This window comes from Stegostoma tigrinum, chromosome 10, assembly GCF_030684315.1.
Source record: "Stegostoma tigrinum isolate sSteTig4 chromosome 10, sSteTig4.hap1, whole genome shotgun sequence".
Classification (NCBI taxonomy): Eukaryota; Metazoa; Chordata; class Chondrichthyes; order Orectolobiformes; family Stegostomatidae; genus Stegostoma; species Stegostoma tigrinum.
In genome coordinates this window covers 47,964,440-47,989,680 of record NC_081363.1, presented here as the reverse complement: position 1 = coordinate 47,989,680, position 25,241 = coordinate 47,964,440, and the positions used below count along the sequence as shown (strand labels likewise).

The window sequence follows — 25,241 nt, the reverse complement described above, 5'->3', positions numbered from 1 at the left end:
TTGGGGGGGAGCGACTTACCGGGGAAAGCAGTGGGGCACAGGTCTCTGGCACAGAGTCTGTCCCTGCTGCTCAGAAGGGAAGGGCGAAGAAGAGCAGAGCATTAGTCATTGGGGACTCTATAGTTAGGGGGACAAATAGGAGGTTCTGTGGGGATGAGAGACTCTCACGGTTGGTGTGTTGCCTCCCAGGTGCCAGGGTGCGTGATGTCTCTGATCGTGTTTTTGGGATCCTTAAGGGGGAGGGAGAGCAGCCCCAAGTCGTGGTCCACATTGGCACCAACGACATAGGTAGGAAGAGAGATGGGGATTTAAGGCAGAAATTCGGGGAGCTAGGATGGAAGCTGAGAGCTAGGACTAACAGAGTTGTTGTCTCTGGTTTGTTGCCTGTGCCACGTGCTAGTGAGGTGAGGAATAGGGAGAGAGAGGAGTTGAACACGTGGCTACAGGGATGGTGCAGGAGGGAGGGTTTTGGATTCTTGGATAATTGGGGCTGTTTCTGGGGTAGGTGGGACCTTTACAAGCAAGATGGTCTTCACCTGAACCAGAGGGGTACCGATATCCTGGGGGGGAAATTTACTAAGGCTATTCGGGTGGGTTTAAACTAATTCAGCAGGCGGATGGGCACCAAAATTGTAGTTCGAGATTAGGGTGGTCCGAAATAAAGTTTCAGGGAAGCAAGATGGCACGGGCAAGAAAGAAGTTGGTTTGAAGTGTGTCTACTTCAATGCCAGGAGCGTCCGGACTAAGGTGGGTGAACTTGCAGCATGGGTTAGTACCTGGGACTTCGATGTTGTTGCCATTCCGGAGACATGGATAGAGCAGGGACAGGAATGATTGTTGCAGGTTCCGGGATTTAGATGTTTCAGTAAGAACAGAGAAGATGGTAAAAGCGGGGGAGGTGTGGCATTGTTGGTCAAGGACAGTATTACAGTTGCAGAAAGGATGTTTGGGTACTCGTCAACTGAGGTAGTATGGGCTGAGGTTAGAAACAGGAAAGGAGAGGTCACCCTGTTGGGAGTTTTCCATAGCCTCTGAATAGTTCCAGAGATGTAGAGGAAAGGATAGCAAAGATGATTCTCGATAGGAGTGAGAGAGACAGGGTAGTTGTCATGGGGGACTTCAACTTTCCAAATATTGACTGAGAACACTATGGTTCGAGTACCATAGATGGGTCAGTTTTTGTCCAGTGTGTGCAGGAGGGCTTCCTAACACAGTATGTAGATAGGCCAACAGGGGGCGAAGCCACATTAGATTTGGTACTGGGTAATGAGCCTGGCCAGGTGTTAGATTTGGAAGTAGGTGAGCACTTTGGTGATAGCGGTCACAATTCTGTAATGTTTACTTTAGTGGTGGAAAGGGATAGGTGTATACCACTGGGCAAGAGTTATAGCTGGGGAAAGGCAATAATGATGAGATTAGGCAAGATTTAGGGAGCATAGGATGGGGAAGGAAACTGCAGGGGATGGGCACATCAGAAATGTGGACCTTATTCAAGGAAAAGCTCCTGTGTGTCCTAGATAAGTACGTACCTGTCAGGCAGGGAGGAAGCTGTAGAGTGCGGGAGCCGTGGCTTACGAAGGAGGTGGAATCTCTGGTCAAGAGGAAGAAGGCGGCTTATGTTAGGATGAGATGTTAAGGCTTAGTTAGGGCACTTGAGGGCTATGAGGTAGCCAGGAAAGACCTAAAGAGAGAGCTCAGAAGAGCCAGGAGGAGACATGAGAAGTTGCTGGCGGATAGGATCAGGGTAAACCCTAAGGCTTTCTATAGGTATTTAAGGAATAAAAGAATGACGAAAGTAAGATTACGGCCAATCAAGGATAGTAGTGGTAAGTTGTGTGTGGAGTCAGAGGAGATAGGGGAAGCACTAAATGAATATTTTTCAACAGTATTCACTCTAGAAAACAACAATGTTATCGAGGAGAATACTGAGATACAGGCTACTAGACTAGGTGGGATTGAGGTTCACAAGGAAGAGGTATTAGAAATCCTTCAGAGGGTGAAGATAGATAAGTCCCCTAGGCCGGATGGGATTTATCCTCCGATCCTCTGGGAAGCCAGGGAGGAGATTGCCAAGCCTTTGGCATTGATCTTTAACTCGTCATTGTCTACAGGAATAGTGCCAGATGACTGGAGGATAGCAAATGTGGTTGCCCTGTTGAATAAGGGGAGTAGAGACAACCTGATAATTATAGACCAGTGAGCCTTACCTCAGTTGTTGGTAAAGTGTTGGAAAAGGTTATAAGGGATAGGATTTATAATCATCTAGAAAAGAATAAATTGATTAGGGATTGTCAGCACGGTTTTGTGAAGGGAAGGTTGTGCCTCACAAACATTAGAGTTCTTTGAGAAGGTGACCAAACAGGTAGATGAGAGTAAACCGGTTGATGTGGTGTATATGGATTTCAGGAAGGCGTTCGATAAGGTTAATAATAGGCTATTGTACAAAATGCGGAGGAATGGAATTGTGGGAGATAGAGCAGTTTGGATCGGAAATTGGCTTGCTGAAAGAAGACAGAGGGTGGTAGTTGATGGGAAATGTTCATCCTGGAGACCAGTTACTAGTGGTGTACCGCAAGGGTCGGTGTTGGGTCCACTACTGTTTTGTCATTTTTATAAATGACCTGGATGAGGGCGTAGAAGGATGGGTTAGTAAATTTGCAGACGACACTAAGGTCGGTGGAGTTGTGGATAGTGACGAAGGATGCTGTAGGTTGCAGAGAGACATAGATAAGCTGCAGAGCTGGGCTGAGAGGTGGCAAATGGAGTTTAATGCAGACAAGTGTGAGGTGATGCACTTTGGTAGGAGTAACCGGAATGCAAAGTACGGGGCTAATAGTAAGATTCTTGGTAGTGTAAATGAGCAGAGAGATCTCGGTGTCCATGTACACAGATCCTTGAAAGTTGCCACCCAGGTTGACAGGGCTGTTAAGAAGGCATACAGTGTCTTAGCTTTTATTAATAGAGGGATCGAGTTCTGGAACCAAGAGGTTATGGTGAAGCTGTATAAAACTCTGGTGCGGCCGCACTTGGAGTATTGTGTACAGTTCTGGTCACCGCATTATAAGAAGGATGTGGAAGCTTTGGAAAGGGTGCAGAGGAGATTTACTAGGATGTTGCCTGGTATGGAGGGAAGGTCTTACGAGGAAAGGCTGAGGAACCTGAGGCTGTTTTCATTAGAGAGAAGAAGATTGAGAGGTGACTTAATTGAAATATATAAAATAATCAGAGGGTTAGTTTGGGTGGATAGGGAAAGCCTTTTTCCTCGGATGGTGACGGTGAGCACGAGGGGGCATAGCTTTAAATTGAGGGGTGAAAGATATAGGACAGATGTCAGAGGTAGTTTCTTTACTCAGAGTAGTAAGGGAATGGAACGCTTTGCCTGCAACTGTAGTAGATTCGCCAACTTTAGGTACATTTAAGTCGTCATTGGATAAGCATATGGACGTACATAGAATAGTGTAGGTTAGATGGGCTTGAGATCGATATGACAGGTCGGCACAACATCGAGGGCCAAAGGGCCTGTCCTGTGCTGTTATGTTCTATGTTCTATGTGTTAGCTTACATTGAAATGGAAGAAAATCTTCGGTTCGCATCTGCCAATAAATTAATAATAAACCATTCTTTGTACATTTTGTGGTATTTATTTTCACAGTTTTTTGGCTTCTTGTAGTCTCAGGAATTAATTATTAAAGAATTTCAATTTGTATTCCAACTTCAATTAAGATCGAAACAATCACAAGACCTGCGCATGTGCAACTTTTAGGCCTGTGATGAAAGGTTTGAAAGAGCAAACTTTGAAATGCAGAATAGTACAGGCAATGAACTGAATTAGTAATAATCTATCATTCCTTTTTGAGAGTATTATTAGCAAAGAACTTTCATCTAGTTTAAGTAGGCAAAAAGACAATACTGTTCATTATCTAGATCATTAACCTCCAAATGAGACCAACAACATGGTTAATGGACAGAATTGAAGTATCATGAAGTAGTCAGGTGTCTCCTCTGCTCAGCTGCATTTTTTTTTTGACAAAATGTAACCTCCATCAAACCAGGAATAATTAACACAGGCCATGGAAAATTCAAAGCATCACTCTTGCTATTATTTTTCAACAGAAAATGCCACCTGCCTCAAAAATAAATGAGCTTTTGATGACATCAGCTGAAAGTTATCATCTCGATATTTCATTGCACCTGCTTATATCTAGTTCAGTTATGTATATATAAATTGTATAATCCTTATGTCACTTCTGCCTACTCAGTGTTGCCGCTCACGTGTAATAAGAGTACACACAAATTTTCATTAATCACCTGGCACAATTACGTAAGGAAAGAAATTTGTGTCTTTGTGTACTTGTGTTCTAAGCCGAATGTTGTCCTAGTTACAAACTTGCACCATAAATCAAGTTTAGGTTTGTTAGAAGCGAAGGATAGATATGAATAGCTATTGCGACTTGGATTTTCAAAACCTTTGGAACAAGCTTTTTTAACTTTTAACATAATATTCAAAAACAAAGATTATTACCGCTTTATATCTTCAAAAGTAAATATAATGTTGACACTTTACCTCATTTTGATCCAAACATCTGGAACCCATAGAAAGAATTCAAAAATTAACACAGATTCTCTTCCTTGCTTTGTATGCTTTTCCACCTTAGAATCTTTTGACATTTTTGAGCTCCTCCAATTCTGGTCTCTTGTGCATCCAACTTTATTTGACCCAACCTTCAGCTGCCTATCCCCTAATCTTGGAATTCCTCTCCATATTGCCACCTCTATCTCCTTTAAGGTATCCCCTGGAGGCGCAAAGAGTTTCCATCATTTGATACAAGTTTTCATTTTGAAGTTTGACACTTTTTTTCCTTGAAACTTTTTACCTGACCTCTGCCTACCCTTGGAGGAAATGGTCCCAGAACCCAGAAAATCTTGACCAGAAACAAAGTCTGGCATTCATTTTGCATCTGAAATGGCTGCTGCCACTTTGTCTCTCGAATCTATTTCTGGTTGCAGTCAAGTCTGCTGTGTGAACTGCTCCCAGAAAATTGCAGGGCACTGGTTTGTCTCTCTTACTTCTAACAATCGTGTGATAAGTCAGCAGTGACTGTGTTAATCAGGTACAGGAAAATTGGGTGCAATGCTAGTATGTGGACAGTTACAACTCAGGTACAGAATAAGGGTCCAATGACTGCACTGATGGAGCATTAACAAGGGAGGGAAGAAATGTACTGTTTGTGTTTTTCCCTGTCATGCTGCCCCCAGCGCCACCACCCCTCACCACTGCTTGTCTCTCTCAACTGCAGTAGTCATTAAACAGTTCTTCAAAACTGTGGTCACATACAAATGTGCTCATAATTTTGGTGCTTTCTCTTTTCACAGGAAGTTGTTCATAAAATGTTTTGTCTTCCCAAGCAATAGTATGTTGAGAAAATAATTTTGAGCAACTTGACTAGAAATTATTTTCCATCAGATGGAAATGCTCTATTGTTTTATTGTTTCAACTCTTTGTCATACAAGTTTATATTTAAGTTGTACAATTCACAATGTTTGCATTTTCACCTAAAATCTGTGGTCTAGACTTAAAACATACACAATTATCTTGCCTACCCGATTAAGGATATCCAACTACGTGATTCATTCAGCCAAAACTGAACTTGAGTAAGTGGACTAGAACTATTTGCCCATTCCTGAAGACGGTAAAAAAGACTTATAATTATTTAGTACTTCATGCAGTCAGTTTGCTGCAGTATAATATGTGCTTGATTCCTTGTCCCAAAGAAATTTATTACTTTTCTGTCATCAAAGGGGTGGCATGGTGGTTTAGTGATTAGAACTGTTGCCTCACAGTGCCAGGGACCAGGGTCAGATTCCAACCTCAGACAGCTGTCTCTGGAGTTGGCACATTCTCCCTGTATCTGCATGGGTTTCCTCCCACAATCCAAAGATTATGCAGGCTGATGGGTTAGCTATGAGGAATGCAGGGCTACAAGATAGTGAGGTCTGTCTGGTTGGGATGCTGTCTGGAAGGTTGGTGTGAACTCGATGGGCCGAAATGTCTGTTTCTATGCTATAGGGATTCTGTTCTATGAAACATTCCTTTTTCAGACATTCTCATCCCTGTTATAACACCAGCTTCTTTGAACAAAGTTTGGACATGTCCTGTTTGATAACTCTGAATTCCCTTGGGATATTTTACTATATTCAAAGGCATTGTGTAAGTGCTGTCTGGTTCTGTTCCCATTGAAGCACCTTGGGACATTTTACAACATTAAAAATGTTATATAAATACAGCGCTTCCACAGTGAAGTTGTGATAGTCAAGGTTTTTAAGTTAATGTTTGTAGATCTTTTTTCAATGTGTACTTTGCCTTGTATTGTTTATGTACAGATATGGAGCAAAGTAACCCTGCCTATACCATCAGTGCAGCATTGTGCTATGCCACACAGCTGGCAAATATACTTTCTCACATTCTTGATGTAAATCTTCCCAAAAGACTTTGCAACAGGCAAGTATCCTAAAGTTGAACCATAACCGTGGCAACTCTTCAGAAGCATGCATTTTAAACTTTTGACTGGATTAAGAGTCATTTACTGTGTGTTCTACTGTTGCAAAACTAGTACAATAGCTGTTGCCTTGGCCTTGACTTGAAAAAATGTCCAAGAGTGAAGAAGAAACGGTAAAAGAAAATTCATTTGCTGAGATGAGAGGCAATCTGAGAGAGACACAGAAATGGGCAGAGAGAGAGAGGAGGGTTTCATTTTGTCAGACTGACTGACTGTCCAAGATAATACTACTAAACAGACTGTAGAATGTAAAATGTTTATTTCCTTTACAGTTGTGCTGTCTCATGTATGTGAACATGTGTGGTTACAGTTTAGCTTTGCAAGCACTAATGCTCATCATGATGTTACTTAAATGACATTTTTTTAAGAGATTAGTCACAAGCATGACTAGGCTGACTGTGGCAGCATTACAGCCACTGCAATCCTGTCATCATAAATTGCAAACAATAAATGTTGGTAATGTTCAGTTGAGCAGGCCTGAAACATTAACACCAGAACACCAAGGATGATACCAACCTCCTGAGTATTACTAACATTTTCTGTTTTTATTTTACATTGCTAGCAGCTGCAGCACTTTTCTGTATGTTCAATTGTTGCATGGCACGATACTAGATTGCCAAAGAAGCTGGTACTCAAGTTCAGTTTTCCCTTTCCTGTATGGAGAATCCATGATGCAATTTAGTGAGCAAACCTATCCACCCCTGTTGTCCTTCTATGTCTGGGTAAACTTAGTTTTTACTGGGAATGAAGTCATACCTTCTGAATGAAACCATAACCGTTTCAAAGGGAAGGAATTTGTGTTTTGAATTCTCAAGAGAAAAACCGATCTGGTGAGCAAGTTTTCTATCTGACACCTAAAGCAATCTGACTTCCATATCTTGAACTCCAAGACAACAGAGCTTCTAACTGACTAATCTGAATGAAACCAAAAATTATGCGTTGTTGGACTTGGACCAAGACCAAAACCTAAAGAAGTGTTGTGATAGCTTGAATATGTTCAGTGCTGCAACACTTATAGAATAAAAGTCAGTAACCTCTGCCTATGAAAACAAATAACAAGGATACAGGAGGTGAAAAAGGAAGGGGGGTAAATGGAAGAGGTTAAGGCAAATCCCCTGTAGTAACTGCGCATAAACTGCATAGGGACAACCACTACAGAGCTCTAAATAAATGCCATGTTCAGCCCAACAAGGAAGGACAGCCATGTTTAGAAGTTTAGGATTAAGAAGTTGGGAATAAACACAACACCACATCCCTACTCACTAACCCAAACTACTCCAATCTTTAAAGCTCATCTTGTACCTGAGCTCTGTACCATACACTGACATATGTTGTTCAGTATCTTTGCATGTATTGATAAGTAACTCAGTAATAGTTTGCAGTGTCATTAGAAGCTCAGAGGAACAATGCTAGTGTCCTCCAGTTGACCGAGAATAGTTCAAATTCCCCATATAGTTGACAGCTGGTTCTTGGTTCAGGAGAGGTTGAGTAGCAGCAGCCACATCCAGCTGTGAAGCTGAGCACCACAGGCCTACTCCCTGTCTTGTTCCTGGTGGAGACATTCTAGGCTTTTTTACAAGTGTCTCTTCCACTTTGAAGGAAGAGGATGGTAGCTGAGGAGAAGTGAAGGCCAGAAGTAGCATGTAGCAGTTCTTAGCATTTTTTTCTTTGGTGTGAAATATTAAAATGTCTGCCACCTCACGTGTGTAAGTTCTAATTACAATAGCTGCAAAAAAAAAGCATTGATTATAATTAATGAAAAGAAACAATATTGTCAAAACACTATTTGCTCTCTTTTGATTTTAAGTTCTTATTCTAAAGTAGCTCAAGCTTTCAAATGTAATTATGCATGACAGTGGTGCTAATATTTTGTACAAGCATTCCTACTTGGAATATATTTTTTTCAAATAAAACTTATTTCAAGTTTAATATTGTTTTTTGAAAATGGAATGTAAAGTCTTGTATTACTAAGATGATTTGTCTCCTGCAGTGAGTTTTGTGAAGAGAATATGAGCAGAAAGAAGTTCATTCGAGCAGTGAATAAGCTAAACACAAACATCCTACATCTCTGTTTTTCACAGGTACCATGTTAGATTCTACATCGACTTAATTTGAGGGTTTTTGTTAAATACTGCTTGACCAGCTTTATACTGCGTAGAGTTATGACTCTTAAGTATTGTGGCTTATTTGAATTATTAAAAACTGATATTACTGCAGGGTTGTTAATTTTTGAAATCATGTTTACAATGTATTGTTATAGGGTATGGGAAATTCTAAGTGCTCACACCAATTTAATTTTCAATATTGCTGATGTTTTGTAATGTTTCCTTATCTCACAGCACGTTAACCCTGAACTGTTGCATCCCTTGCACACACTCCGAAATATTATGCATTTGGTCAGTCCTGAAAATAAAAGTTTGGGCAAGTAAGTTAAATCTTATCCTAAGGTTTAAAACAGGTAGAATAAGCCTTGAATAGTTTGTGTTCCATGACAATGCTTCTTTCTAATGAATTTATTTCTTCTTAAAAACTAGGGCAGGACTTAAACAGTTCATATTCAGTTATACACACAGAAACAGATCCTTTGGTCCAACTCGTCCATGCTAAATTAATCTAGTCCCATTTGCCAGTATTTGGCCCTTATCTCACCTTCCTATTCATATACCCATCCAGATGCCTTTTAAATGTTTTAATTGTACCAGCCTCCACCACTTCCTATGGCAGCTCGTTCCATACAAACACCGCCCTCTGCGTGGAAAAAGTTGCCTCTTCGGTCCCTTTTAAGTCTTTCCTCTCTCACCTCAAACCTATATTCTTCTAGTTTTGGACTCCGCAACCTGGGGAGAAGACCTTGGCTATTCATCCTAGCCATGCTCTTTGTGATTTAATAAATCTCTACGGTCACCTCTCAGCCTCTAATGCTCCATGGAAAATAACCCCAGCCTATTCAGTGTCTCCCTACAGCTGTAACCCTGGCAACATTCTTGTCAACTAAAAACTGAAAGAACTGCAGGTAACAAAAACAGAATTTGGGGGAAAAGCTCAGAAGGTCTGGCAGCAACTCTGAAGAGAAATAAGAGTTAATGTTTCGGGTCCAATGAACCTTCCCCAGAACAGTTCTTTCTCCATGTCACTTCTTTTTTGCCCTCTTTATTTCCCTCGACTATACTCCGATGGGTTCACTCAATCCCAGCTGTCTGTACCTGACATACGCCTTCTTTCCTTTATCTTGACCAGAGTCTCAATTTCTCTAGCTATCCAGCATTCACTATACCTATCAGCCTTGCCCTTCGCACTAATAGAAACACACTGCTGGACTTTTATCTCATTTTCAAAAGGCTTCCCACTTTCCAGCCATCTCTTTACCTATGAATAGCCTCTCCCAATTAAGTTTAAGGTCCTTACCTAGTACCATTGAACTTGATCTTACTGCAGTTTAACTGTTAACTTTTAGATCATAGAACATAGAACAGTACAGCACAGAACAGACCCTTCAGCCCACGATGTTGTGCCGACCATTGATCCACATGTATGCACCCTCAAATTTCTGTGACCATATGCATGTCTAGCAGTCTCTTAAATGTCCCCAATGACCTTGCTTCCATAACTGCTGCTGGCAACGCATTCCATGCTCTCTCAACTCTGTGTAAAGAACCCGCCTCTGACATCCCCTCTATACTTTCCTCCAGCCAGCTTAAAACTATGACCCCTCATGTTAGCCATTTCTGCCCTGGGAAATTCGTCTCTGGCTATCAACTCTATCTATGCCTCTCATTATCTTGTATACCTCAATTAGGTCCCCTCTCCTCCTCCTTTTCTCCAATGAAAAGAGTCCGAGCTCAGTCGACCTCTCTTCATAAGATAAGCCCTCCAGTCCAGGCAGCATCCTGGTAAACCTCCTCTGAACCCTCTCCAAAGCATCCACATCTTTCCTATAATAGGGCGACCAGAACTGGACGCAGTATTCCAAGTGCGGTCTAACCAAAGTTTTATAGAGCTGCAACAAGATCTCATTAAACTCAATCCCTCTGTTAATGAAAGCCAAAACACCATGTGCTTTCTTAACAACTCTGTCCGCTTGGGTGGCCATTTTAAGGGATCTATGTATCTGCACACCAAGATCCCTCTGTTCTTCCACACTGCCAAGAATCCTATCCTTAATCCTGTACTCAGCTTTCAAATTTGACCTTCCAAAATGCATCACCTCGCATTTATCCAGGTTGAACTCCATCTGCCACCTCTCAGCCCTGCTGCAGCCTACAACAGCCCTCTATACTGTCAAAGACACCTCCAACCTTCGTGTCGTCTGCAAACTTGCTGACCCATCCTTCAATCCCCTCATCCAAGTCATTAATAAAAATTACAACCAGTAGAGGCCCAAGGACAGACCCCTGTGGAACCCCACTCACCACTGACTTCCAGGCAGAATATTTTCCTTCTACTACCACTCGCTGTCTTCTGTTGGCCAGCCAATTCTGAATCCAGACAGTTAAGTTCCCCTGTATCCCATCCCTCTTGACCTTCTGAATGAGCCTACCATGGAGAACAGGTCTATCCTTTTCCAGTACAAGTTTAAACTAATAGAATCAGAGTCACTGGACCTGAAATGTCAACTGATTTCTCTCCACAGGTGATGCCAGACCTGCTGAGCTTTTCTAGCAATTGCTGTTTTCCTTTTAACATCCTCATAAATTGCTTCTGAATCTTTTCCAAGTTTAACATTGTTCCTGTGGCAGGGAGACCAGAATTGAGCACTGTATTCCAAAAGTGGCTTAATCAATGTCCTGTATAGCCACACATGACATCCCAACTCCTGAACTCATTACCCTGTCCGCCTATGACTCCACTTTCAAGAAGCTATGAAACTGCACTCCAGGGTCTCTTTGTTCAACATAACTCCCCAGCACCTTACTATTACCTGCATCTGCATGTCTCTTATGTTCACATTCCAAATCATTTACATATATGACAAAAATGGTGGACCTAACATTCATTTTTGCAGCACACTGGCCACAGGCCTCCCATCTGAAAAACAACACTCCACCTCCATCTCCTACCTTTCAGTCAATTTTGTATCTAATGACTAGATCTCCCTGGATTCCATGTGATCTAACCTTTATTTGAAATCTCAAGCTTTCTAAGTGCAGCTCCTTCTTCATGTGACTTCTGACCTCGTCCACCCCAGTCCAACACTGCTACCTCCACATCAAGAAGTTCAGATAGGCAATGTCCACCAATCTGAACTTCTTCAATCATCTTTTGTCACTTCCTCAAAAAACTCAGTTGAGTTAGTGAGACATAATTTCTCCACAGAGCCATATTGACTATCCTTAAGCAGTCCTTGCCTTCCTAAATATGTATAAATCCCTTTCCTCCAAATCCCATACAACAACTTTCTCACTACTGATGTCAGGCTCACAGATCTATAGTAACTTGGTGTTTCCTTACCATATTTCTTCAATAGTGCCACCATATTAGCCACCCTCCAGTCCTCTGACACCTCACCTGTGGCTATTGATGATACACATAACTCAGCAAGGGGCCCAGCAATGACTTCCCTAGCTTCCCACAAAGTTCTGGAATACACCTGATCAGGTGCTGAGGATTTGTCCACCTTTATTTTAAGATATCCAGCACCACTACCTCTCTAATGTGGACACTTTTCAAGATGTCACTACTTATTTCTCCAAGTTCTGTAGCTTCCGTATCCTCCTTCATGATAAATTCTTGTTTAGTATCTCCTAGTGTCTCCAGACAGCCTTGTTGCTCTTTAAGAGGCTTTATTCTCTTGCCACTTACTCTTTAGTCCTTAATGTATTTGTGGAATCTCTTTGGATTCTCTTTAACCCTATTTGTCAAAGCTGTCTCATTTCACTTTTTTGCCCTCTTCACTTCACTCTTGAGTATACTACTCCTGTCCTTGTACTCCTCTGGAGATTCACTAGATCCCAGCTGTCTGTACCTGACACATACCTCCCTTTTTCTTCACAGAGTTTCAATTTCTCCAGGCCTCCAGCATTCACTACACCTATCAGCCTTGCACTTCACACTAACAGGAACACACTGCCTCTGAACTTGTGTTATCTCATTTTTAAAGGCTTCCCACTTTCCAATAATCCCTCATCTGTGAATAGCCTGTCCCAATCAACTTTAAGGTTCTTGCCTAGTAGCATCAAACTTGATCTTACTCCAGCCTAACCGTTAACCTTTAGATCAGGTCTATCCTTGTCCGTAACTATTTTAAAACTCATAGAATTATAATCATTGGCTGTTTCTACTTAATTATTTTCTAAAATATTTATAGGAACTCTTACTATTAGTTTTCATACTTCTGGCTGGCTTTCTCTTTTACTCAACTTTTCTCCCTCTTAAAAGAGCAAAGAATAATAAAAATTAAGCATTCCTTCCAGTCCCCCCTCAAACCATCAGATATAGGAGTAGAATTCGGCCATTTTGGCAAGTCAAATCTGCTCTGCCATTCAATGATGGGTGATGTTTCTCAATCCCATTCTCCTCGTGACCTTGATCCCTGACTAATCAAGAACATATCTGTCTATTTTTGTCTTAAATAAACAGTGATTTGACCTCTGCATTATTCTGCAGGAATAAATTCCACAGATCCACCCCCCATTGACTGAAGAAATTTCTCCTCATCTCAGTTCTAAAGGGTTGTCCCTTCACTCAGAGGCTGTGCCCTTGGATCCTGGTCTCTTCTAATAGTGGAAACATCTTCTCCACATACACTCTATTCGGGCCTCTCAGTATCCTTGTTAAGTTTCAATCGGATACTCCCCTCATCTTAAGCTCTGTCAAATCCTCAACTGCTGCTGATATGACAAGCCTTCATCCCTGGAATCGTTCTTGTAAACCTCTTCTGGATCCCCTGCAACCCAGAACATTTTTCCTTGGATATAGGGCCCACAAATGTTCACAACATTTCAAATGCTGACTGGCCACAGCCTTATACAGCCTAAGCAGTACATCTCTGGTGTGGTACTCTAGCCCTCTTGAAATGAATGCTAACATTACACTTGCCTCCCTAACCACCAACCAAACCCCTTGTTTAACCTTAACAGCATCCTGAAGTAGGACTTGCAAGACTTTTTGCACTTCACATTTTTCCATTTAGAAAATAGTGTATGCCTTTCTTCTTTTGACCAAAGTGCATGACTTCAGACTTTGCATATTATATTCCGTCTGTCACTTTTCTGTCCACTCAGCTAGCATGTAAAAGGCTTTTTACGGCCTTCTCCACAAAAACCAGTCTTTCCACCTATCTTGGCGTCATCTGCAAACCTAGCAACAGTGCTGTCATTTCCTTCATCCACGTCATTCTCCCTACACTGGCCACCATCCTGAAAAAGACCCCTTTAACCCTGCACTCTGTCTTCTGCCAGTCAACCAATCCTCTCTCCATACCCTTCCTCCTAATTGCACAGGCTCTTCAACAGCCTTCTGTGCGGTACCTTGTTAAAGGCCTCTGGAAATCCAAATAGATCATGTTCAGTGACTCTCCTTTTTAGGACATAAGATTTGTCATGTATGACCTCCCCTTGATGAAGTTGTGCAGATTCACCTGATATTACCCTGCATGTCGAAGTACTGCTCAATCTCCTGTTTAGTAGTGGGCTGTCAAATCTTACCAACAACTGAGATCAAGCTAAGCAGCCTATAGTTTTCTGTCTTCTATCTCTCTCCCTTCTTAAACAGGGGTGTTAACATCTGCCATTATCCATTCCTGTGGGACCCACCCTGACTCAAGTGATTCCTGAAGGATCACCCCCTCAATGTTTTATGCTGGACTGAAAAAAAATCTGCCTATCCAGTCTACTTTTATATCAAACCCTCCATTCCTGATCACTTTTTTCTGAATCCTGTTCAGTTTGATCATATCGTTCTTGTAACAGGGTGACCAAAACTGCAGACAATACTCCAGAAGAGGCCGTAGCAATATCCTATACAACCTCAACATAAGGTTCTACTCCTATATTCAGAGGTCTGACCAATGAAGGCAAGCATGCTAAACGCCTTAACAACTTGATGCAAACTTCAAAAGATTACATACTTGACCCCGAGGTGTCTGTTATACAATTAATAGTAGGGGCTGGGATAGTTTTGTAGAAATTCTGTGCTTCTGTTGTACCAAAATGCAATTCCTCGCATTTATCCAAATTAAACTCCATCTGCCGCTCCTCAGCCCATTGATCAAGCTCTCTTTTTGTAATCTTAGATAACCTTTTTCATTATCCACGATACCACCAATTTTGGTCTCATCTGCATTGTATCCTTCTTACCTGCCATGTGTCTTTGCAGACCTCTGGTTTTAACACTTTCATAGCCTAATGTAACAGCAAATGGGAGTCACAATTAAATTTATACAAGACAGTATGTTGAGCAGAATCACGAGCTATACTTCAAAATCTAGTAATTTACCGCAGTTGTTCAAGGAAAAAGGATCATGAGAATGTACACTTCTCTCAGTATTGTTTACATATAAATTGTAATGTTTTTAAATTTAGATCTGGGCCTTTTGAAATCAGTGCTGATCTTGAAGATTCCATGGAGCTGGTTGACCCAAGTATTGCTGCTCAGACAGATGAAAGCGGTGATGAATATGTAACTGATGAAGAAACTGATTTGGGAACAGATTGGGAGACTGTACCCAGTCCTAAATTTTACGATATCCCTTCTCAGCCTGTAGAAGTACTCCAAAGTCAAGCCATGCTAGTATCTCAGCCACTCAGCACTAGCAACAGCACAGGTGGTATGATCTCTTCTGCAGCAGCTTCTGTTACATCATGGTGGAAACAATATTATGGACATCGCTGATGATTTTGCTGCACTTGAACATAAACTTCCAATAAAATGAAAAGGTGTGAAAACAACACATGAATAGTGCCTAAAAAAACACAATAGAGTCAATTGTGTTTCTCTGGCGCAAGCATAAAACCAGCGAAAGCCACAAATGACAGGACTGTGTTAGGTAATAATGGAATGTCTTTGATTCGCTCAGCAAAAAGTGTGATTGAAACAAATTGTTAAAGAGGGAACTATCAGGAGCACTTTTTGGTAGAAGTATTGCTCTTTTATATATAAGTAATGGTTGCAGTAAATTTTGAATCACATAATCAATATTACTTTGACCTTAAGATCTGTAAGTGAGGCCTTCCCCCTCAAGTGCACTAAATTAGTAGGAAGAAATGTTTGGTATGCAGTGTGTAATTTATGATCAAATTGACTTTCAAGTTGATTAAGGAATCCAAATTTAAGAATGGAATGTAGATTTGTTGAATTCGATAGAATCAGGTTACCTCTTTAACTGTTTGCATTGGTACTTCACCTTGATTTTGCACGCAAGTTTGCTGGTGTGCTCATGATGACTGCCATTACAAATACCAGGTCAGTGATAAAATTTACTTTTCCTTAAAAAAAGCGTAACGATATTTTATTGTAGAAAAATGAATCAAACAGAAGGCCTATTAGCCCATTCATTGCCCCACCATCCCCCAGGCCAGGTTCTCTTATGTCCTTGCTCTTCTATCTAAAGTATTATACTTCAGGTAGGACCTAAGCAGTTTAAAATTTTAAGTGTAACTTCTTTTTTATATTTAAAGGTCTCTATTAGTAAAGTCATGAATCCTGTATACTTCACAACAGCCTTCTGCACTTGATAAAGCAACTTAAATTATGTCCATACACTCTAAGGTCTCTTTCTTCATGTAGTTCTAAGATGGTAATTTTTGTCAGAATAAGGGGCAATAATCATTTCAATTTGTTTAAATTTAAATATAGTAAAAAGAGAAATGTAGTAACATCTTTAAAGTTATCTATAAACTTAAATTCTGTACTGCTGAAAGTACGTATTTCAAATACAATCTGCGTCTTCTGTTTCTAATACTGGTCTTCCCTCCAGTCTTCAAAAAGAAACTTCTCCCTCAGCAAATTCTATATCAATAAAATTGTCACTTTAATCAAATTGATGGATTTCAATTTTTCTAACTCGTCTATTGAAAGTTCATAATATGCTTCAGCTATTTTACACAAATCCACCTCGTACATCTGATAACAAGTTAGTCGAATGTGATTTGCCAGTTTAAAAAAAATTCTCCTGACTTTCTTTCGTTTGTTCACCTATATCTTGAGCAGTTTAGTTTTTATAACAACTTTTGTTTCACAGTATCTCCTCCACAAAATTTAAGCTGATTGATCAGCTGTCTAGACTTAGGGAAGAGTGCTATCTTGAACAGGAGTATAACAGTTGCTCTCTTGCTATCCTATAATACAACTTAAAGTTTAGACAATCATGGCTAGAACCCATGGTTTCCCCAGGACACACTTCACTTGAGTGACATCAACTTTGACTTACTTTTGCCTATTTCTGTTAAACCAATTTCTCAACAGGTGGAGTGTGTTAATTGAGCTGCTTCATTTTAGTTTATCTTCAGATTCTAGAAAGGTATGTGGCAAAACAGCTGACTTCCATTTGTTGTACATTTTATAAATGATAAAATCAGCCAGGCATCAGGTCAGCATTTTGGGTTGTCTTCTCACAGGGTTTCAGCCTGAAATGTTGACTTCCCTCCTCTGCTGTCTGACCTGCTTTGCTTTTTGCAGCCCTTAACTGTAGGAGTAGGGCTCTAGCTTCTAGCATTTTCAGTCCTTACTCTCTCCAAGTCAGCTAATAAAGTTTTAATTTACTCTAACAGATGGTGGGTCAGGGGAGGGCCTCCCTCCTTCACTTGTTTCCCCCACCCCACTCAACCAATTTCATTCACTCCTTGTGATGTTAAGAAACAGCTGGAGAAAGTGGACACTGCAGAAAAGCCCTGACAACATTCCAGCTGTAGTATTGAAGACTTGTCCTTCAGAACTTGCAAGATCAAGAGCCAAGCTGTTCCAATACAGCTGTAATCAGAATATCAACAATACAGTCTACCTAGAAAATTACCCAGGTATGCCTGTATACAAAAAGTAGGACAAATCCAACTTGGTGAATTATCAGCCCATCCCTTCACTCTCAAATCAGTAAAGTGACGGATGTTGTCAACGTTATCAGGCAACTCTTGCTCAACAATAACATGCTCAGTGTTATTTAGTTTGCGTTTTGCCAGGGTCATGCAGCTCCTGACCTCAGTCCAGCCTTGGTCGAAGGCAGTCACTCATTTCACCTCCTTTTGTCTGTGTTTGACTAATTCAGGCATCCAGTAGCCCTAGCAAAACTAGAGTCAATAGGAATTGAGGGAAGTCATTCCTGGCACACAGGAAGGAGGTTGTGGTTGTTGGAGGTCAATCATCTCAGCTCCAAGATATTTCTGCAGGAGTCCCTCGGTAGTGTTTTAGGCCCAGCTATCTTCGATTGCTTCATCAACAACCTTCTCTCCATCATAATGTCAGAAATGGGATTTTGCCAATACTTGAACAATGTTTAGCACTATTCACAATTCCTTATAATGAAGTAATCCATGTCCAAATGCAGCAAGACCTGGATATAATATCCAGTCTTGAGCTGAAAAATGGCAAGCAGTAACTACGTCTAATGAGAGACAATCTAAACATCATCACTGAATCCCAACACTCAACATCCTGGGGCTTACTGTTGACCAGATGGTTGATGCCCGAAGGACCACTTGTGCTGTAGACCTGTGTAGATTCTCAACACCACTAGTCACATTGACCTTTTCAAGAACCTGTCCATTAAATGTCCGTGTCTCCAAAAATGAGTTAACTTAATAGGCAGGTCAATACTCTCCTCTAAAATTCTTCAAGCTTTTAACATCAGCTAATGCTAGAGGGCATTTTGATAAAATCCCCCAAACAGTCCATTTAAGTAACATCTGTATATGTTGCCTGGTCAAAGAAAATGCCCACAGCAAGAGTTAAGACCACAACCAGATTTCTTCGTGGTCCACATAGGAACACAAGAACAGGAGTAGGCCATTCCGTCTCTGTCGTTAAATAAATCAGGTTCCATCAGCCATAACTCAAGTGCCTGCCTGGGGCCTGTATCCAACAAAAATTTGGATATTTCAGACTTAAAACAGGAAGCGTTTCAAACCACTTCAAACATTCTTTGTAGTATTTCTAACATCTCACCTGAATGGCCTGGCCCTAATTCTTAGATAATGATCCCTGGTTCTAGACTCTTCACCCTTGGAAACAATTTATCTGCACTAACTTTCCTTGTTTATACCCTGGAGACCTCCATTGGATAACCCCTTTGACTTCCTAAATTCTCGACAATTAAATGGTGCAGTTGTGTATCAAATCAACATGAGAGCTGCTCAGTTATCATTGAGGAATTGAGTATTTTTATCTTAAAGAAGGCAACGATATAGGTAGGATGGATATAAATAAATGATGTAATGTATCTGAACACAGAGATGACAACAATGTGTGACCAATGGCTCGTAATTCTGAACCAAGAGCTCATCTGGAACAAAATTCCAAACAATGATATTTCTGTATTGGTGTAACTGCAAAAACTACAGCCAATAAACCAAGATCAAGTCATACTGTGGTGAACAGTTGATTAAATTGTAATCAACCCAAAATTTGGCTTTATTAACAAATGGAATATTTGGAGTCTGATACAGCTTCCATCATAATGTTGATTAGCATTTACAGTAAAGAAAGGCTACTTTAAAATGTTCGAATCCAGAAATGTATTTCTATATTAGGTACCAAACATTTACAACCAGTAACTGTTTTAATTAATTTCCCATTTTATTCATGTTACAACTTCTTTTAAGCTTTTAGAAAATTGCAAGTTAATGTATTTGACACACAGAAACAGCAGGTGCACAACTGTGTATCTTAACTGCTGAAGTAACGTAAATAGAGATGCTTGCAACATCTAGTACTCAATGCCAAAGCTTTTGGAGCAAGCTACATGAAAGTCTGATTGGGGCAAAATACAAAAAAATGTTACAGGTTATGCAGAGACAAGAGCAAACAAACTGGTAGTGAACATTTTTAGGCACCATCTGATAATGAAGTGCACTGGTAGTCAAAAACTAAACAAAAACACACACATATATCAGATTTATTGCATTTGATGAAATATTTTCTATAATTTATAAAATTCCAAGTAATGTACATGTTTACACGACAGCACTAATGCAAAATTGAAATCCTGGTTTTGACTACAATTGGAAACAGATGTATAGATACATCATCAAATCACGTATCTCAAACTTGCAAAGGCAGTAAAAGTGCTTTAAAGATTTACTTTGAAAAATGATTACACCAGATCTCTTTCAAACTAGATTTGGGAGTGTTACAGACATTGGAAGTCTTGAAAAAGAGGCAGCATTCTTAATATGGGGCAACTAGGCACAATTCTTTCAGCTTTAAACAGAGTAAAATATTGTACATGCTGGAAATCTGGAAAGAAAATTCAACAGGCCAAATAGCATCCATCGAGAAAGAAATATACAATTCATTTAATCAGGCTGACGATCTGTCACCAGAATCCTAGCGCTCTCTCTCCAGAAATGCTATCTAACCTGTGCAAAATTTCCACTGTTTCCTGTCTTAACTTTAAAATTCACCATTGTTTCACAACTGAACATTTTCATTAATGCAATTAAAGAGGAAAATATTGTAAAAAAAAATAAAAATATTTATCCCCGGGTTGAGAAAATCAACAACTCACCAGGGTATGAAGTGAGATGGAATTGAATTGTTTCCTTTGAAGGGAAACACCACACATCCAATGATTAAAAATATTTATGCACATATATACACTGACACGTTTAAAAATGTCAACCACTGATACAGAATGTGCCAAAGAGATGAGATGATTATTTCACTACAATTTTTTTTTTGAGATGAGTGAAAGATGGGGATAACAAAATGAATTATTTTTAAAGTCAAACTGGATTAGAGCTTTTGACTGGAATTCAAAATATAGAACTACAAGGGTCTTGAAATCATATTTTAGCATCGCAATTCATGTAGTTATTATTAAACTGTAATAACTTACTATGTTGCTTGGATTTAAAGATGGGCTGTTCTCAATAGATTTTGGAGAGGAGATCACATTTTTCCACATTATGCTCAGTCACAATTGAGAGTTGTGGTTTTTTTGGCAGAAAGTTTAAAATTGATTGTTATTACTCATCAATAATAAAAATTTTAAATGTGGCAAATTTACATCAGGTGGACCAACACACAATTTATCATGGCATATGAATTTTGTTTTTGACAAAGTTGAATTGCATCTTATTTTAACATAAACTGGTTTATTTCGGTCAGAAGACTTGCATCACTGAACTGATTGGGGCATGTATAACTCTCCACTTATGGCACTCTGTTCTGATGTTAACCTAAGTATTGAAGGGAGTGTGTCCATTTGTTGACTCAATAGCAAAATATGAATATAGATGCTTTCAGCAACCAAAAGGTGAACATACCAAATAGGAAAAAAAACACAATTTCGCCAAGTGCAAAATATCTCATTGAAAGCACTTAGTGAACATCCTTACATTTTACAACTACACGAATGAGATTTTCAAAAAAACAGAAAAGCAAGTAAACTTTCACATAGTTTCTTTAAAGACCAGAAAAAGGTTCACCAATATTATAATTCAATCTAAAGCACCAACAGCAAAAATAAAAACTGAAAATCCAAGCAATGCTACTGAAAAAAAAATTAAGCCATTTTGCATAACCTGTAATTTTGTAATGCCAATAACATTTTTTCGTGTATTTTCCCCAACACTGTATAGCAACCTTTTAGTAGAATTCTAACCATATCTTACATGACCAATTTTGTTAAGAGGTGTTTGAGCTCATTGCCTCGCCTGTACTTTGCATTTCATTTAAATGTAATTTTAGATAGAATACACAAACTATTCAAAATAAAAGACTGATATTTAAAACAGACTAATTGCAACATTGACATAGCTGCATTGTAGTGATTTGTGGCTGTGCCAGCTACATTAACAGTACAATACTATCATTGATCAAACACATGATAGAGCAAATACTGCACATCTTGCACAGCTAACAGGTGCTGCAGTTCTGTACATGCAGATTCATAAGCTAATATGATCATACTGTACAATGTAAACAGTGCAGGACTGACAAAATATTCCAATCTCTACAGATCATCCAACAGGTATGCTCCTAGAAATCTAGCCAAACAAAACCAAATCCACTAATTTTTAAAAAAAATGTCACATTCCTTCCCCATTCTTTTTTGCTTTTTCACATATTTGCTGGATATGATTACAGGACTGCACCCAATTATTATCATGAAGCCCAATTTTACAGCCCGGTGAATCTTTTTCTGTTTGCCAACAGCACATCCAGTATGATCGACCATAGGGTAAAACTTTGTAATAGGGTTTTGAATGCCACCGACATGGTGATACATCCCCTTTTGAGTAATGCTTTTTACATTGCTTGCATGGATCATCCTTGTATCGTGGGTCACAAACCCAGCGTGAATCTGTTGCTCTAATATCGTAGTTTTCTATAATGAACTTGAAATAATGGCATGTGCATTTCAGAGCTGCCAGCGTTTTGGTAGGGAGGAACATGAATATCTTCACCATAATGTGGTGTGGTAAAAAGGCCATGTACTGCCGAGGTTCAAGAAGCTGTTGGATTTTGAAGCGTGTTTCTAGAAATTCATGAGATACTTGTCTTCTTAGCGGAAAGAGTTCAGTTAATGAGGGGCATGTGGTTTTGAAAGAGATACAAGAATCACCCTGACTTGTTTCTGAGCAACTTTTGTCAAATGTTTTCCTTTCAGCAGTCAGAAAATCATCCTTGCATTGTGCAACATCCTGGAGTTCCTCAGTAGTATTTTCATTTGAATCCAAGTTTTCCACATGGGACTGTTCAAGTGTGAAAAATAATTCTCCAGGAAGTGGTTCCTCACAAGGATTAGACTCTTCCCAAGTAGATCTAGTTACTGATTTGCATTCAGTTTCCTCATTCACCCTACAAGACACCAGCTCCTTATCGACAGTAAAGTTATTTGCATACTCATCCCTACCATTCCCAGGTGAAGTAAAGTTTGATACAAACCTATTGTTCACTTCCCAACATAGAGATGGGGTCTTATGCAACTCCTCTGGTATCCCAACATTACTGTTGAGAATTTCTCTGGTACCGTTTGGCAATGATGCTGTTTCTTTGCAGGTTAATGAAAACTTTTTGCTGGATAAATCCAACACAACACCTGAAGTGTTATTAACTGGAGATGCAACATATGTGGCATCTTCCTGTGAGTCAGTGCATTGATTAGTACAGCTTCTGCTTATGTGGCTGTATTGTTTTTTGTTCTCTCCAATGCTATTGCCTGCTTTGGATGCTGTAAAAGGTTCAGCACTCTTGATGCTTTGTTCTGATTGGTGTTGACTTGTCAGCAAAACCCTCCCCACTCCTCTCCGAAAACTATTATTCCTGGACAGATTCTCCCCACTTCTGTCATGTTGGTTTCTCATGCATTCTGATTCCAATTTAGCTATAACTTCTATAACCCGGACATACTCACCCTGTAGTTTATTATTTTCAGTTGATGTTTTATGGTTTAAATCAAATTCAGGACCTGTAGCAGAAATCGATTCTGATGACAAGGAACCCCCCTTTGAATAAGCAATACCTGATATGTTAGCACTGGCGTTTGTAAGTGTTTTACTACAGTCTGGGAGCAGGGAATTTGCCCTTTGTTCTAGAAAAGCCACCATTTCTGCTACAGAGAGAGTGCTACTATGACATAGTCCATCACCATTTTGTTTCTCGTTACTGACAGATGAATTTTCCTCACTATTACTGGTTGTTAGGGGGTCAAAATGTGAACACTTTCTGTCAACATCCTTCACATTATCCTTTATTCTCATTGGTTGATTTTTTACTTTCTCTAGATCTGCGGACTTCCTTCTGCGTTTCGCAGTTGTGACCTCAGTATCCCAGCTGCTTTTTATTTTCATGGAACCAGTCCTGTTATTGCACTGATGTGCTGCAAAAAAAGCAATTTTTTCCTTTGTGTTCCCAGGTTTTATGACTGCCCATATATCCAGTGGTGCCTCTCCTTCTTCTTGATGAATTGAAGGAGGCAGAACATTTTCAGCCACATGCTTCTTTCTTCCCTTAAATGCAAGATTTTCAGCTGGATTCCTCATATTGCACATTTTATTTTGAGAAATGAAACCAAAAGGTCTCGGACACCACAAGCTGATGTGAGATGCCACTGTACTAACTGCAATGGATTTACAACATGACTGTTTGTTACAGGTTGATTGGCATCTTTCAACTCTTACAGTTGCACGCTGGCTTGAGCAAAGCCCTCCAAGTGTCTCTTGGCTTGGTTCAAGAGATGCATCTTTCTTTTGAAGCTTTGGATATGGCTTAAGGTGCATAGTGGCCAGGCTGTTAAAAAAAAGACCAGTTAGTTATAGTGTAGATGAAAATTGTTTTTTAATTTATAAAAACATGAATGAAGAGATTTATCCGATATCTTGCATACTATGATCACAATATATCAAAACAAATGATGCAACAGAAGGTTACAGTTTGTTATAAAACACTAAGTTGAGAAAAAGACTGGGAGACAAAGCCTATCAACAAAGTTCCCCTGAAACCACTGGGCACTCCAAAACAGAATCATGGGCTTAGTTCCATGTATTGCGTTTTTGGAGCAGCTGCACATTAAGAATACTTTAACAAGAGGTAGTTTATTCACTGCACAAGAGTTTTGCAGTTGTTGTTCAGCTTGAAGGGACCATCTCCCATGGAGTCTCCTCCTCTGCTCCATGCTACTTTGCTTCTCTGCAAACTGTGCACACCTTCACTAGCTGTCAGCATCCTTAGCAAACAATACCAAAGCAGTGATAATGGGAACTGCAGATGCTGGAGAATCCAAGATAATAAAATGTGAGGCTGGATGAACACAGCAGGCCAAGCAGCATCTCAGGAGCACAAAAGCTGACGTTTTGGGCCGAGACCCTTCATCAGAGAGGCTGCAACCCTAGATACACAATGTAATAGTCCAACCCATTTATTGATTTAACTTAAATTTAATGCCAAAATGTCAAAAGTTTGGATTGGCAGAAAGAAAAGCCTGTATTATCTTAAGGGGAAAGCCAAGGCAATATTTTTGCTGAAGACCTACCTCAATAATTCAGAGTACATTGAAACCAAGTGAGTGTGCTAAGTAAAGCTGTAGCCACATGCCATCTTCCCCAACTCTGGTGCTACTGTCTCCCAAGAAGTACAGTGAAAATTGCTTAAATAGCAGGAGAATACATAATCTTTAAAGTGGACTCCCGACATGCTCCATTAACACTGCACTTTTGTTATCTAAACAGTAACACCCCTTCTGTTCCTATCCCACAATACCACCCACCCACACAGCCTCAAATTCTCAAATGAACCTAGGCGGTGACTGAAAATAGCTTCATCCCCAGATGGGCCAGCTCTTAAGAGTCATAGAGCATCGAAACTGGGCCTTTGGTCCAACTTGCCCATGCTGACTAGGTATTCTAAACTGAACTAGCCCCATATCCCTCTAAGCCCTTCCTATTCATGTACCTGCCCGTGTCTTTTAAATGTTGTAATTGTAACTGCCTCTACCACTTCCTCTGGCTGCTCACTCCATACATGCACAACCCTCTGCACGAAAAAGTTGTCCCTCAGGTCCTTTCTAAATTTTTTCTCCCCCCCTCACCTTAA

The 25,241-nt window shown here is 40.0% G+C and overlaps 2 protein-coding genes across 9 annotated transcripts in view; one reads left to right on the top strand and one right to left on the bottom strand.

Annotated features, from left to right (window-relative positions):
• The window catches only part of atg14 (autophagy related 14), a 35,770-nt gene extending 19,237 nt beyond the window's left edge, over nucleotides 1-16,533 (top strand). Inside the window, exons 7-10 of the mRNA XM_048538163.1 lie at nucleotides 6,382-6,499; nucleotides 8,548-8,638; nucleotides 8,897-8,982; nucleotides 15,077-16,533. Coding sequence (XP_048394120.1) covers nucleotides 6,382-6,499; nucleotides 8,548-8,638; nucleotides 8,897-8,982; nucleotides 15,077-15,386 — 605 coding nt within the window. The 3' untranslated portion in view covers nucleotides 15,387-16,533. The remainder of the gene's footprint in view (nucleotides 1-6,381; nucleotides 6,500-8,547; nucleotides 8,639-8,896; nucleotides 8,983-15,076) is intronic.
• A 2,544-nt stretch (nucleotides 16,534-19,077) lies between these two features.
• Nucleotides 19,078-25,241, bottom strand: part of LOC125455750 (F-box only protein 34-like) — a 39,054-nt gene continuing 32,890 nt past the window's right edge. For all 8 annotated transcript variants that reach the window (XM_048538157.2, XM_048538158.2, XM_048538160.2 and 5 more), the window contains one exon: nucleotides 19,078-23,939. In XM_048538157.2, coding sequence (XP_048394114.1) covers nucleotides 21,737-23,929 — 2,193 coding nt within the window. In that variant the 5' untranslated portion in view covers nucleotides 23,930-23,939 and the 3' untranslated portion in view covers nucleotides 19,078-21,736. The remainder of the gene's footprint in view (nucleotides 23,940-25,241) is intronic.